This window comes from Candoia aspera, chromosome 2 (assembly GCF_035149785.1).
Source record: "Candoia aspera isolate rCanAsp1 chromosome 2, rCanAsp1.hap2, whole genome shotgun sequence".
Classification (NCBI taxonomy): Eukaryota; Metazoa; Chordata; class Lepidosauria; order Squamata; family Boidae; genus Candoia; species Candoia aspera.
Window position 1 is genome coordinate 99,872,062 of NC_086154.1, and position 15,511 is coordinate 99,887,572.

Here is a 15,511-nt window from a genome sequence, read left to right on the forward strand (position 1 = left end):
CTGAAAGCTTAAACCTCCATCAGACCTGATATGGTATGAATTGAACATTAGACATAGAAGAAATAATAGAGTTCTTGATCCTTGAATCACTGGCTCAGAAGTTGACACCCATCTTTGCCAATCACTGAAAAGATTGCCCTGCATGTCCTCATCTTTAATAATTGCTGGATTTTGTCAGACTTGCTCAAGAACAATTTCTTGGTATGCAGGTAGTCAAATATTGGTGATATTATGTATCACAAGAATGACAGGGATGGAAGAGATAGTTTATTTTCTGTATGTGTGTGTGTGTATGTGTGTGTGCACTGAAACACAATGACACACCTTTCCAGGCATGAGAAAAATAACACATGGAGACAACATGGGAAACATGCACTCTGACATTTCCATGTTGAAGGGAATGATCTGAAGTGAGAGGATAATCGCGTGCATCCACTTAGGATTTCAGTGCATTGAAAACTGTAACCAAGGTTCCCATTCCCACTGAGATTATAACTTGAATTAATTACAGACAGTTTTCAACCCTCCCAGTCAACATGGGGAGACAGAGTTTGGAGCATGTACCTTTCATACCTTCCCCCTCCCTGCCCCAGTCTTTTGAAGTAGTATAAAAATGTGTGGGCAATAGGAAGAACAATATGTCTCCAGCCAGAATGCACTGTTACGTTCCAGTGATTCCGATGTGGAGGTTTAATTGATTTGATTCAATTTAATTCAATTCAGTAAGAAGACAGGGCTTTAGAAAGAATAAAATCATGCCTGAAATAAGTAAAAGCAGGAGGCCAGATCTGTGACCCTGGAGGGGAGACAGATCATGAAACCCAGATTGTTGTCCTTTCTAACCATGTGCAAGGCAAGGTGTGAAAGGGGGCAGTATATGGGCACAATAAATGCCATTGTTTATAGGATTTAATAGTAGTATCTAAGAAGAATGAAATCCAGATAGTATTGAGGAATGCATGGGTGCTGCAGTAAGGTCAATGTATTATCAGGGGCATTGCAGTTTAGAGATCATACTGTGATTTACAATTTTTTCTTTACCATTCCTATATAACAAACCAAAAGTATATAACCTGTTCGGGCTCTTCTGCAATTTTTTGGCAAGAAGCCCAGTGATCACTATAGTTATGCATGCCACTAAAAGATACTTTCTTGCATCTATCTCCAACCACTTTGGTTCCTAATTAAAGTGGACATCTTTCCCACAACACTGATAACAAATTTCTAGATTGTTCACAACTTATTTTAGGCTATAGCAAGAATCAGGGAAGGGAAGTTGCCTAACTCACTAATGGAAATGAGCAACCATGTTGAACTCTGAATGTTGTTCACTGAACAGAGGCCATTCTCCAGCTATTGGATGTATCTCTTGACTGAGAAAAATGTCCCTGAGGGCAAAGTAGGCATTGCTAAATTAACTAGGCCTTGTATCTGAGTCTGGTAAGCCAAATGAAAGAGCTTCTGTCTGAAATGTGGGGCTATGGCAAGTGCCCATCACTCTCCAGGATGACAAAGCAACAAGATGAAAAAACTGCGATAAAGACAGATGCCACAGAGAGCGAGCCAGTTTGGTCTGGTGGTTCAGGCTCCAGGTTAGAAACCCGGAGACTGAGAGTTCTAGTCCCATCTTAGGCATGAAAGCCGGCTGGGTGACTTTGGGAGAGTCCCTCTCTCTCAGCCCCCAAGTCAGGCTTGGGTGACAAGCCGGTCAGTCAATTCCTGTTGCAACCAACAGATCAACATTTGGTTGATCTGAAAAATGGACCCTGCACCTGTGGGGGAAAAAAAAAACACTAGGAAGAAAGAAAAAATACAGATGCCACAGAGTGGCCAAGAGGCCAAACAGAGGGAAAAAGTCTTTATCAGAACTTGAAGGATTCATGACAAGTGTGGTTCCTGACACAAGGACAAAATGAGAATTGATGGGTGATTGCCATCTTTCAGGAAGTTACTCTCTCATTCCTCTTTCTTGGCTCCTGAGTCAGGACTTCACACATTTAGAAATTTATTTATTTACTTATTACACAAATTTATATGGCCACCCAACTCACACACAATGACTCTGGGTGGCTTACAGAATTAAAAACCGGTAAAACAAGAAGAAAATAATACCCTCACCCTCCCCCATATCCTCCTAAACCTAAGAAAGAAAACAAGTAGGCTCCTGAGGTAAGAACTTTATTTGCAGTATATTTCAGGCACATAAGCTAAAGGCACTGGTGAACACTTTTCATGTTTTAGATCTAGTAGAAGTGTAGATTTACATGGTATTTTAAGGAGCATAATTAGATTGGTATATGTCAGCGAGGTGGCAAAAATTGATTGATGTGGCTAAAATGGGGATTAAGAATTACACGGGGGGGGGGGGAGGGGGGAGAAAGAAGTCAAAACTCAGAATGCTCCCAAGTTGGAACTGATAATGAGGTTTCTAATTGTCCCCTTCAAGGCAGGCCATGTCAGAAGTCAGACACTTCAAGGATTATAGGAGCTTTATTGTTATAGAATATAATAACAGAATCTTGAAAGCCTTTCAGAGATTTCCTCTGCCCCCTCTTATACCAAAGAGGATCAAGGCAGGGCCATCTTGAATTTCTTTCTTATCCCATCTTCTTTCCAAGGACTAAGTTGAAGTTTTCTTAACATTTCTTGCATGTCTTTTCCAAGATTATCTCTGTGCTCCTCTGTGCTAATCAAGAGACATAATGGCTTAAGATTTTGCACGGTTTGAATCTAACAGATTACTCCATGTGCCATATCCTGATATTTACTCCACAGAAGAAACATTTGATGTGAAACGATTGTATATTTTTCTATTTAGTTGCCGAATCAACCGTATCCTGGAATCTCCCAGAGGGAATGCTCTTCTGGTGGGTGTGGGTGGAAGTGGCAAGCAGAGCCTGACAAGATTGGCAGCTTTCATTAGCTCTCTGGAGATTTTCCAAATCACCTTGAGGAAAGGCTATGGAATTCCTGATCTGAAGGTGAGAGGCTTATAACTGAGAAGGCAGGCCCTATGCCAGTAGGGCTTTGAATATGGCAAGTAGTCCTTTGAATTACACCTGGAAGCCAACTGGTAACCAGCTTATCTCACAGAGCATAGGTGTTACCTGAGCAAGGTGTGATTGACCTCATGCCACTGCATTCCGTACAAACTGTAGCTTCTGAATGGATTTCAAGGGCAGCCCCATGTAGAGTGCATTGCAGTAGTCCAATTGTAGACCAAGGCATGAGTGACCATGAGAAGGGCCTCCCTGTTCAGGAAGGACACAATGGCACACAAATAGAATATGTGCAAAGGCCCTCCTGGCCATAGTTCTCACCTGCTCTTCAAGCAGGACACATGATTCCAGGAGGATTCCCAGATTGTTCAGTAGACCCAAATGTGGTAACAACCTGCTTGAATACTTAATTCAGAATACTTGAATCTACTCTAAGCTCATCTCAGATGACAACAGAATAAATAGCAAGGGAATTTTAATTAAGCATTTTTTTTCATTAAAAACCAAGTTTATGGAGATGTGTTGAAACATATGAATGTTCAAAGAGAAAAAAAAGTTTCCATTACAGTAGTAAGGGTTGGTCTCCTAATGAAAAGGACTTTGTAAAGATTCTTTGATGGGAGTCTTGTTGGTATAGAATCTGTGGTTTATGTATTTCCATTAAATATAATTGCTATGTGTACAGTAATGACATATGGTCAGTAGCGTGATTTAAAGGTATGACTCTGAGAAACCAATGGATTTTGAATTCAATAGTTCCCAAGATGACTGGAATCTCCTGTTACAGCTCTTGTCTAAATATTGGATTCTGAAATATTCATGGCTTGTCCTTCATTGTACTTACAGGCTGACCTAGCAGCACAATATATTACGGCAGGAGTAAAGAATGTGGGTACTGTCTTTCTTCTGACTGATGCTCAGCTGGCTGATGAGAGATTCTTAGTTCTGGTAAATGACTTGCTAGCTTCAGGTATGTATTCATAGCAATTTCAATTTCATCTACAGGAAAAAGGAAATCAGAATTGTGAAGAACTTGCCCCAGAATGTCTGAGTTCACATAACGTGCTAGGCTAGACTAAAATGGGGTTGGTTGGCTTGTGGCTTAGCATGTTGTGGAAACCTAGCCTTTGGATTAGCATGTTGTGTGCCCCAGGCATTACGTTAAACCATATGGGGTTTATTGGGGTAGGGCACAGTGTCTTGTATGAGCATACCACTAAGCTAGCCAATGTGTACAATGAATTTATATGTAACTCCAGGTTTTATTCTGGCACCTTTGCCAGGCAGCAGTTTCTATTGGAGGCTTGTGAGCACCCTTTCTCTGTTTATATGCACATACATTTCTACTTAGAATTCTAGATTTGGGAGGGGCCATTTAGGGTATCAGTTCTAGCCTCCTGGCCAGTGCAGAATCCAAATTAAAGCATCATAGACAAATGGCTGCCTAGACTTGCCTGAATACCTGCAGTGGTGAGGACTGCATCACCTCTCTGGGTAATAAGTTCTATTATCAAGCTGCTCTTCAGGAATCTGGAATCTGCCTTGCTGTAATTTGCATCCATTATCCTGTGTCTTGCACTCTGGCACAATAAAGAATAGTTCCTGACCTTCTGTGTGACAGCCTTTCAGGTATTTGAAAAGTGATATCATACATTTGCTCATTTTTCTCTTGTAAAGGCTAAATGTTCCCAGCTACTTCAGTCTCTCTTCATAAGATTTAATTTCTAATCACTGTGCTTCTCTAAACCAATTCTAGTGTACCTGAATTCTTCTTCAAGTGTGGTACCAAAACATGAGGTGGGGTTTAACTAATAGTAAAGTGAAACAATTCTTTATTTCTTAATTTTTTACGTGTATGTGTATATGCCACCAACTCTATACAGACTCATGGTAACATACAACAAACATGAAAACTTCTATATCTAAACAATAAAACATCCATGGTGAGATCTAAAACAATAGGTGTCAACACAGCAGTATTAAACCGTCTGTGACAATAAACTAACGCCAACCAATAACAACACAAATAAATTATAACTTCTATCACTACACCTATATCAGAACAATAGCATATTAAAACAAAAAAACAGGATAATATGCAGCCCCCAAAGGGCCTCTGGAATAATTCAATGTTTAATGCTTTCTGGAAGACCATAAAATTAGGGGTGAGTCTGATATCTAAAGGGATGCTCTTCTATAATACAGACCTCACATATGAAGGGCCACCAGGCTGACCTCATCCCCTGTAGCCACCAACTGAAACTGCCCACTCAGGAAAGAATAGAACCATTGAAAAACAATTCCCCCAATCCCCAATCCTTGTAGGCAGTCAAGGCAGATACCATGATTGATGATACCAAATCCCACTGAGAGGTTCAGGAGGAGTAAAAGCAGTGCACTACCTCCATCTGAGTCCTGACAAAAGTCATCTACTCTGATCAATGATGTTTTTGTTCCATACCCAGGCCTCAATATTGACTGAAAAGGATCCAGTTAATCTACTTCTTCCACGGTGTTTTGTAACTGCCATGTCACTATCTTCTATACCATCTTCCCAAGAAAGGGAAAGTTGAATACCAGATGATAGTTGTCAAAATTGGTAGGATCAAGGAAGGGCCTCTTGGAAAGGCCTATCTCCCAGATCCAACAAGACACATTCCCATCTGTGCCTCCCAAAGGAGCCAGGTGTGGCACAGATCCCACCCATAGATGGCAGAAGACCTGCTAGGTAGTACCTATCCACTTCATTGGAGTCCACAGGCTGCAAGGAGTCCCAGCTGACATTGCAGGATGTTGTCCCAGTCAGGGGACTCATGAAAGGGAACTCCGTGTTACTTCATTAGCAAGGTACGATACAAAGCAGTCACAATATCCAGGCCAGAGGATGCCTGTCAATCATATAAATATAGTGATAACTGTTGCTGAACAATATTATTTTTTCACTGTTCACTACTTCTCTCAAAAGTCTTTTCCATTGTCCCCAGCAAGATATGGAATGCTGCAGATACAGAATTTTGTGTTGAATCAAATGATATCCTATGTTTCTAGGAGAAATTCCTGATCTTTTTCCTGACGAAGAAGTAGAAAATATCCTAAGTAATATGAGGAATGAAGTAAAAGCTCATGGTCTGATGGACACGAGGGAGGCCTGTTGGAAATTCTTCATTGATCGGGTTAGACGACAACTCAAGGTAGGACTCACTCTTTTTCTTGCGTGTGATGTTTCTGAAGGCCGTCTTTGTACAATTTATCTCCAGTCAATGAAGTATTGTATTTAAGTGCTGCAACTTAGGGGGAGATATCTGGATCCTGCATAACACAAGAATAAGAACGACACTTTTATGCAAGAAAAAATAGAGACTAGGCTGAGATTCTGTGTCTTACTGTTTCTGGGTTGTGTTTTTTGTTGGAAAGGAGACTTCAGTGGCACTTACTCTTTAGCACCTACTAACCTAAGGGCAATCTGCTATTTACAAACTAAGCTACTAACCAGAAGGGCAATCTGCCAGAACCGTGTAGATCAGTGTTTCTCAACCTCGGCAACTTTAAGATGTGTGGGCTTCAACTCCCAGAATTCCCCATCCAGCATACGTTGGCTGGGGATTTCTGGGAGTTGAAGTCCACACGTCTTAAAGTTGCCAAGTTTGAGAAACCCTGGTATAGATAGTGAGGGATTTCTCTGTGTTCCCACTTTGTGTGTTATTCTGTCTGTCCTTTGTCTATAAGATGGCTAATCTCAGTGTCACTTCTTTCTGCCTTTGTTCCCAACTATGCAAGCATGGAACTCTTGCTCTTTGACTTTCCTCCTGGTAGGATGTAGTTAGTTAGGTGCTAAGCTTTGCCTATCTCTATTCTGTGTTTCCTTCAATAAACCACCTTTCTGTTACAGTTGTAAAACCCTGCTTCACTAATAGTTGCTCAGGTAATATTCTCACTCTCAAGAATGCTCATATGCACATGCAAATGCTTTCCTTTCAACCATTTTGAGCCATGTATCTCTAGAGGTCTCTGTCACCCAGATTCTGGAATGTCTTGAAAGTCATAAAGCAAAGACCTTCTTCCTTTATCATTCTGTTTGGATTATTTTCCTCATTTCCTGTTCTACTTTCCTCAGGTGGCACTTTGTTTTTCTCCAGTGGGGAACAAATTGAGAGTTCGCAGCAGGAAGTTCCCAGCCATTGTGAACTGTACAGCGATAGACTGGTTCCATGAGTGGCCTCAGGAAGCTCTGGAGTCAGTCAGCCTGCGCTTCTTGCAAGGGACAGAAGCTATTGAGGTAAGTGAATATTGGAGGGTCATGCAAATAACTTTCTCCCAAATGCAAGGTTGGACAACTGTTTATTTTGTAGAGCAAGTGTGGCACATCTGGCACCTTATGGCTGTAGACAAAGAGGAGAAGCCACCTCATTTGATCAGCATCCCAAGCTGTGTATGCAGAGTCCTAATGTGCCTATGCGGCTATCGTCTTCAAATGGATTGTTGGCTCCATACATGAGATGATGTCAACATGTATAAATTATGTCTTGACAGGACAGGTATTATTACTCACAACTGGTACTATAGCAACCTATCACTGTTCAAGATTACAATTTCATGGTCAGTTTATGAGGATGTTCCTATGGTTAGTGCAAAGCGTGGTGCATATTAGGATGCAGGTTCAGATGAATGTCGTTATGTAGCAGATGAATGTCAGTGTGTAGACACCTGCCAAACTGAAGAATCCTTCAGAGCTTCAGGGGTTTTGCAGACAATGCTTTCTTCTAAAAATATAGAAATGGGTTGAGGAGAATATTGGGTTTTTTGGAACTCCCAGCACTTGCCATTGAATTTGGGGTGTCAAGTCTCAAGTAAAAAGATATAGTGCATACATACATTATTACTTCTGCCATTTGGGAAGTTTATGTTTAATAGCAAAGTCTCAGTTGAGTTGATTTTGGCTCTTGGTGGCTTTGTGGACATGCCCACTGCTTAGCTTATAAGCCCAAAGCCAGGTGCTGCTGCTATTGCTTAGCAGAACACCTGCACAAACAAACAGACACCACCAAACAACAATTATAGTCCTATTTATGCAAACATCCATAGTCTTTTCAGAGGAAAAGGAAAGTAACTTGGTGAGAGAGGTTTGGGTTTAGAAATATGAACCCTGCAGGTTTCCTGGGTGACAATATACGATCTGTTTCTCCTTTTCTAAGATATAATCCTTTGGCAGCCCACTCGTAGTCTGGGGAAAACATAGACCACACACATGTTTTGCAGCAGTGTGGTGTAGTGGTTAAGGTGTTGGACTAGGACTAAGTTTCAAGGGAGACCGAGGTTCAAGTCCACCCTCAGCTATGGAAGCCCTCTGGGTGACTTTGGGTTGATCTCTCACTTCCAACCTGAGTAGTGTTGTGGGGAAAAATTGGAGGAGGGAGTATGATGTACCCTGCTTTGAGTTCCTCAAGGAAAAGTGTGATATAAATTGAACAGATACTAAATGCATAAAATTAGTAATTTGAAGTAACATATAATTTGGTACATCCTAATCAAGTTTCGCATAGTATATCAAAATCAGGAAATTCTTGATAAGGTTGTTCATGTATTTTCTAGAATGTTGTGGATTTCAGTTTGGCAGTCAGTGATTTATGTAAGACATACCCATGAAACTTAACCAAACTGCTTGGTTATTCAGTTTGAAATAGTTTCTTTTTAAAAATTGTTCTTGTTGTCATTGTCGTTATCATCCTCGTCATCCTCATCAACAACAACAAGGCTCCTGTGAAGGAATCCATCAGCAAGTTCATGGCTTATGTTCATACCAGTGTTAATGAGATGTCCTATTCTTACCTGAGTAATGAACGTCGTTACAATTACACCACCCCCAAATCATTCTTGGAACAAATCAAACTGTATCAGAATTTGCTGCTTAAAAAGAGAAAGGAACTAACAGCAAAGATGGAGCGACTAGAAAATGGCCTACAGAAGCTCAGCAGCACATCAGCACAGGTGAGAAGGCTCCTGCTTTAGCTGGAAGGCTGGAAACTTATTCAAACATTCTAAAAGAAAAGAAAGAATTATCTGGGCAATGCTAGTTGAGAGCTACTTGCATTCAGTTCTGTGAACCCTTGTTGGATTTCTTGGTCCTTTCACATGAGTTGTGGTGGGATGTTAATAAGCAGGTAACCTTTTGGTTGGGAGGGACAGTGCATTCACAAGACTGTTTTATTCCTTTCCATTTTCAGTCCTCATGTTTCCTCATCCTGCTGAACAGGAATTGGAGATGTGTTGGAATATTATCTGCTTTGTTACTGGAAAAAGGATGATACTGGCTTGGTTAACACATCTCCCTTAGCCTTAATATTTTGTTTTGCTTGAGTTTTGTTTACATTATATTGTTTGTATACTATGGTTAATGGCTCAGCTTTCCTGTAAATTCAGTCACTTTTTACACCACTGTTGTGCTGGTAATCACCTTTGAAGTTCTACATGGCTTGGGGTCCAAGTATCTTCTAGACCACCTGCTCCAGATAGAACCTGTCAGCCCGAGGCATGTTTGTGGAGGTGCTTGCTGAGAGTCCCCACCCTTGTGAGACATGACAAGAGGGGACTTGGAGGCAATATTTTCTACAGGAATGCCCCTCCTGTAGAATACCCTCCTACCAAATATAAGACCCCCAGCCTTAGAGTTGCATGATTGAAGTGACATAGAAGCATTTGTAATAGATAAATATAGATAAACAGAGGTCACAGAAGGCAATTCTGTATTGCTGCTCCCTGCTGTTTCTTAAGCCAACTTCAGAAATTCCACTCCAGATGCAGTGGGATGGCAATAGGGTTGGTGCTCAGTCTATGGTCACTGGAAGACCGGATTGGTTCTTCCCCTGCTTCATGCCTTAACAATCCATGCAGGGAAGGGATGTCTTGCTGGCTGGCTCGCGTGTGGATGGGACTACCAATGCCCGCCTTTTCCTTGTAAGGACTATTCCTTTCTCACTAGTCTGTATGGCTCTCCTTTGCTTTCCCAGAAGTTTGCACACATGGATGCTTTCACATACACACCTTCCTACAGTATCTTCTTTAACACTAATGCAGGCCCTTCCTGTTTCCCTTATGGTACTGTTGCAACTCCAATGCCTCAATAATCAGTAGGGAATAGGTTGTTCTTTTGTTCCTACAATCCTTTGTATGTCTGTGGAAATTCTATAGTAAGGAAGGACTGATAGTTCAGCTTTATAGAAAAAAAGTAGCAATACTCTTACACTGCAGCTTAAATATGGTTTTAAAAAGTAAAGGAAGGGAAGCTTTGCAGTATTGTGGGCAGGGGGTGAGAAAGCAAGGGGAGCAAGCTTCACCCAGCTGAGCAGAAATCAGCAGGATACCCACTGGGAGTTGTAAGGGTTGAATGGAGCATGAGTTTCTAGGGTCAAAGATTGACTTAGCAGGCCATCATTGGGTCAATTGCAAGACTGAAAAAAACAAACAATTGACACTGCAGCCAATTGGACCTGGGGCTGCCACTAGAACAGAATGAATCAGCAGCGACCATCCACTCTGAAGGGCTCAAGGCTGCTCAGGTCAGAAAACAGCTGTTCTGATTCAGAGATGGAAATCATGTGTACTGGGTGCATTTCCACAGGCTGGGAGTGGGAGGAAGACAACATTGTCCACTCCTGCATTCAGGAAGCAGTGAGTGGCCTGCACTGGAAAAGGACCAAGTAGAAAGTATCTGCCCAGACTAAATCCTTAAGTCTCTGTCTACAGGTTACTCCCCCTGTGTTCAGCAGGTCATGAGGTGCTAAGTCAGTACCACTGGATTCAGGCCTCCAACATGAACAGCCAGAAATCCTTGAGCCAATTAGATATTAGGGATAGTTGCTTCCTGACCTGGCATATGGAAGCAAGAAAGTATTGTAAAGATACCACAACAAAAATATGTAAGGAGTGTGAACTGAGACCCTGGCTCCATCACCCTTCACTCTTTCCTCCAAGTGGATCTTCAGAATAATTATTTCCAAACTTATATGTATATGGGCTTTAAAAACACCCCTACAACTTGTTGCAAATGTTGCTTTCATATTCTCATAGAAAGACAAAGAACTGACCTGGTCTAAATTTGAAGAGAGCAAAGGTAGTAAGAGAATGTTGGTACTATGAAGAAAGAAGTCAAGATTCTTCTCCCCAAAGGGGGCATAATTTGAGACACTTTCAGGGCAGCTTATAAATGTTAGTTTATCTGAAAGTACCACTAAGGTTCTCTGGTCTGATTCTTTCCTGGTTTCTTGCTGAATGTAATTGTGGAGAATGCTCTCCCTTGAATGAGATATTCCCTTATTCTGGGAACATCTAGCCTCTGACTTGCAACTTTGAATCATAGCTCAATTTGTTGCTTAGCTGTTCTAGCTTTAAAATAAATCTTTTGAAAAAATAAAACTTTGAAAAACTTTTGGCCAGTCAGAACGATTCTGGGTTTCTTTTTTTCTTTTCTTTTCTTTTTTGGAGTAACCGTTGCTTCTTTAGCTTGTTCCTTGTTGCAACTATTTCCTTATTTCCAGAAATGTTTGATGTTTCATTCCTCCTCCCTCCTGTGATCATGAGACATGCTGGGAAGGAGGACTCTTTGGGCAATCACTTTATTTTAAGAGTGCTTCCTGCTGTGAAAAAGAAGGTTGCCTTGTACTAGTATCTGTGGCAACTTGTTAGCACTGCTTTTCTTTCTTTAAAAAAATCATTGCATTGTAGACTTCATACTCTCCTGCTGCACCAATTAACTGCCAAGCTTTCCAATGTAGCATATAACATCCTGATGTTTGGCACTTGGAATTAAACAGGAATTAAACAGACAATTGGAATTAAAAGGCAGGCTGGCATCCTACTTAATGCTCTTAATTCAGGGTGTGGGTTTTCTTTCTGTGCACCCCAAATCACAAGGTGCAGGCCTTGCTTCAGTGTGGCTTGCTTGTTCTTCTCCTTCCCATCAAAGGTTTCTTAGAGCAGGCAGATATTTCTCTTTCTCCAAGGAAGTGAAATGTGCACATGAATTAGTTACAATTTGGTGATTATTGCTGGACATCTCTTTTGAGCCAAGTGAGATGATTTGCTCCTGTTCTCTCAGTTCTGCAGGGGAAGGAACTAGCAGAAAGAGTATCTCTGGATTTGTCATAGTTATTTCTGCCCTTCTTTTAATTCACCTTGTGTTGCCTTGGTTACTAGTTAGCCTTTTCTTTGTGTGTGCAGGTGTCTTTAATGCCTGGATAAAAATCAACTTATGAACACTGAAGACAAAGTTGAGGTGATAACCAGATTAACACAAAACCATATAATGAGCTAAGCCAAGCTTCTGCCTCCTTTTTCTTACCACTTTCCTTATCAGCTCCTAAACCTGAGCAGACGATAGTCAGTCTCCCTTGATGAGCTGCTCCAAAGGAATACCTGCCCACATCTTCCTCAAAGCACAGTGTGCCTGCAAAGAGATGCACGGTCCTAGGAATTACCCTCAATAGCCTTTTCTTGTAGGTTTAGAGTTCCAATTTTCAGGGTTTTTATATGGTTGATATTGATGATGTGGCCAAGATTCTCAGGATTGTTAGTTGGGGTCATAATTCACAAAAAACTTAAATCCACATAAATTATAAATCACAGCGGCAGATTTTGCTTAACTTAGGTCCCAAGCAAGGCACATTATGGCTTAGTATAGTGCCTTAAGTCAGCTGATGGATATTTTCTTGATAATACTTTCCAAACAAGAGTTACAATTCTGAGTGTGATACTTGGGAGCAGAGAAGCGATGTGGAGGAAGGCCATTTACATATTCACTCCCATCATTTCTGTATCCCGGCATCTTGAATATATTCCTCTCCCATCAGGCATTCAGTGCACATTTGCAGAGACAAATATACATTTCAAACTTTCTAGGAAAAAAAATACCCAGTCTTGCTCAGTGATTTAAAGAGGAAAATGTCAGGCCAGAAAGCTGAAGTGTCACTGCTCCTGCTGCTTCTCCACTCACAAATTGCTCCCCACAGGAATGATCTCTTTAAAACAGAAAATATTGGGTAAGTGTGGTCACACACTGTGACATGTACTATATTATTTGAGCGTAATCCTTTTCAGGGTTTGCTTGTTCTGAAAAAGCTTTCCCAGAATTTCTGTCCATAAGACCAATATTTTTCTTTGTTGCCTTTTCTTACTTCCACTCTTAATAGAATGGAACAATTAAGTTCTTAATGGTTCTTAATAGTTGGGCCTCCTCCTTTTGTTGTTAAATCCTTTAATTTCTGCTGTATTCTCTGCAGCTATGTTCAAACTGTTTAAAATATGGTTATCTCTGTATATTCAGCAAAGGATCATTACCTTGTCGTGGTGCTGGAGTTTGAGCACCTCAATGATGCCATGAGCCAAACCGTGAAGGGCCACCCAAGACGGGAAGGTCATGACAGAGAGGTCAGACTAAATGCGATCCCTGGGGAAGGTAATGGCAACCCACCCCAGTATTCTTGCCATGAAAACTAAATGGATCAGTACAACCAGAGATATGTTGGTAACCATCGGAAGATGAGACCCCCAGGTCGGAAGATGGTCAAAATGCTACTGGGGAGGAACAGAGGATGAGCTCAACTAGCCCCAGACGTGATGACGCAGCTAGCTCAAAGCCGAAAGGACGGCTAGAGGCCGACGGTGCTGGTGGTGAACGGCGAATCCGATGTTCTAAGGATCAACAAACCATCGGAACCTGGAATGTAAGATCTATGAGCCAGGGCAAATTGGATGTGGTTATTGGTGAGATGTCAAGGTTAAAGATAGACATTTTGGGTGTCAGTGAACTGAAATGGACTGGAATGGGCCACTTCACATCAAATGACCACCAGAACTACTACTGTGGACAAGAGGACCACAGAAGAAATGGAGTAGCCTTCATAATTAATAGTAAAGTGGATAAAGCAGTGCTTGGATACAATCCAAAAAACGATAGAATGATCTCAATTCGAATTCAGGGCAAGCCATCTAACATCACAGTGATCCAAATATACTCCCCAACCACAGATGCTGAAGAAGCTGAAGTAGAGCAGTTCTATGTGGATCTGCAGCACCTACTGGACAACACGCCTAAAAGAGATGTTATTTTCATCACAGGAGACTGGAATGCTAAGGTGGGCAGTCAAATGAGACCTGGAATTACAGGTAAGCATGGCCTGGGAGAACAAAACGAAGCAGGACATAGGCTGATAGAATTTTGCCAAGACAACTCACTCTGCATAACAAACACTCTCTTCCAACAACCTAAGAGACGGCTTTATACATGGACTTCCCCAGATGGACAACACTGAAATCAGATTGATTACATCCTTTGCAGCCAAAGGTGGCGGACATCTATACAATCAGTAAAAACAAGACCTGGGGCTGACTGTAGTTCAGATCACGAACTTCTTGCACAATTTAGGATCAGACTAAAGAGATTAGGGAAGACCCACAGATCAGCTAGATATGAGCTCACTAATATTCCTAAGGAATATGCAGTGGAGGTGAAGAATAGATTTAAGGGACCGGACTTAGTAGATAGGGTCCCATAAGAACTCTGGACAGAAGTTCGCAACATTGTTCAGGAGGCGGCAACAAAATACATCCCAAAGAAAGAGAAAACCAAGAAGGCAAAATGGCTGTCTGCCGAGACAGTAGAAGTAGCCCAAGAAAGAAGGAAAGCAAAAGGCAACAGTGATAGGGGGAGATATGCCCAATTAAATGCAAAATTCCAGAGGTGAGCCAGAAGAGATAAGGAATTATTTTTAAACAAGCAATGCGCAGAAGTGGAAGAAGACAATAGAATAGGAAGGACAAGAGACCTCTTCCAGAAAATTAGAAGCATTGGAGGCAAATTCCAGGCAAAAATGGTATGATCAAAAACAAAGATGACAAGGACCTAACAGAAGAAGAAGAGATCAAGAAAAGGTGGCAAGAATATACAGAAGACCTGTATAGGAAGGATAACAATATCGGGGATAGCTTTGACGGTGTGGTCAGTGAGCTAGAGCCAGACATCCTGAAGAGTGAGGTTGAATGGGCCTTAAGAAGCATTGCTAATAACAAGGCAGCAGGAGACGACGGCATCCCAGCTGAACTGTTCAAAATCTTGCAAGATGATGCTGTCAAGGTAATGCATGCTATATGCCAGCAAATTTGGAAAACACAAGAATGGCCATCCGATTGAAAAAAATCAACTTATACCCCCATACCAAAAAAGGGAAACACTAAAGAATGTTCAAACTATCGAACAGTGGCACTCATTTCACATGCCAGTAAGGTAATGCTCAAGATCCTGCAAGGGAGACTTCAGCAATTCATGGAGTGAGAATTGCCAGATGCACAAGCTGGATTTAGAAAAGGCAGAGGATCTAGGGACCAAATTGCCAATATCCACTGGATAATAGAAAAAGCCAGGGAGTTTCAGAAAAACATCTATTTCTGTTTTATTGACTATTCTAAAGCCTTTGACTGTGTGGACCATAACAAATTGTGGCAAGTTCTTAGTGGTATGGGGA

The 15,511-nt window shown here is 41.4% G+C and overlaps 1 protein-coding gene across 1 annotated transcript in view; it reads left to right on the forward strand.

The window, feature by feature from the left end:
- Window positions 1-15,511, forward strand: part of DNAH9 (dynein axonemal heavy chain 9) — a 224,218-nt gene that overhangs the window by 103,993 nt on the left and 104,714 nt on the right. The window contains exons 44-48 of the mRNA XM_063292577.1: window positions 2,819-2,981; window positions 3,846-3,969; window positions 6,048-6,190; window positions 7,114-7,275; window positions 8,751-8,984. Of these exons, the coding sequence (XP_063148647.1) occupies window positions 2,819-2,981; window positions 3,846-3,969; window positions 6,048-6,190; window positions 7,114-7,275; window positions 8,751-8,984 (826 nt within the window). The remainder of the gene's footprint in view (window positions 1-2,818; window positions 2,982-3,845; window positions 3,970-6,047; window positions 6,191-7,113; window positions 7,276-8,750; window positions 8,985-15,511) is intronic.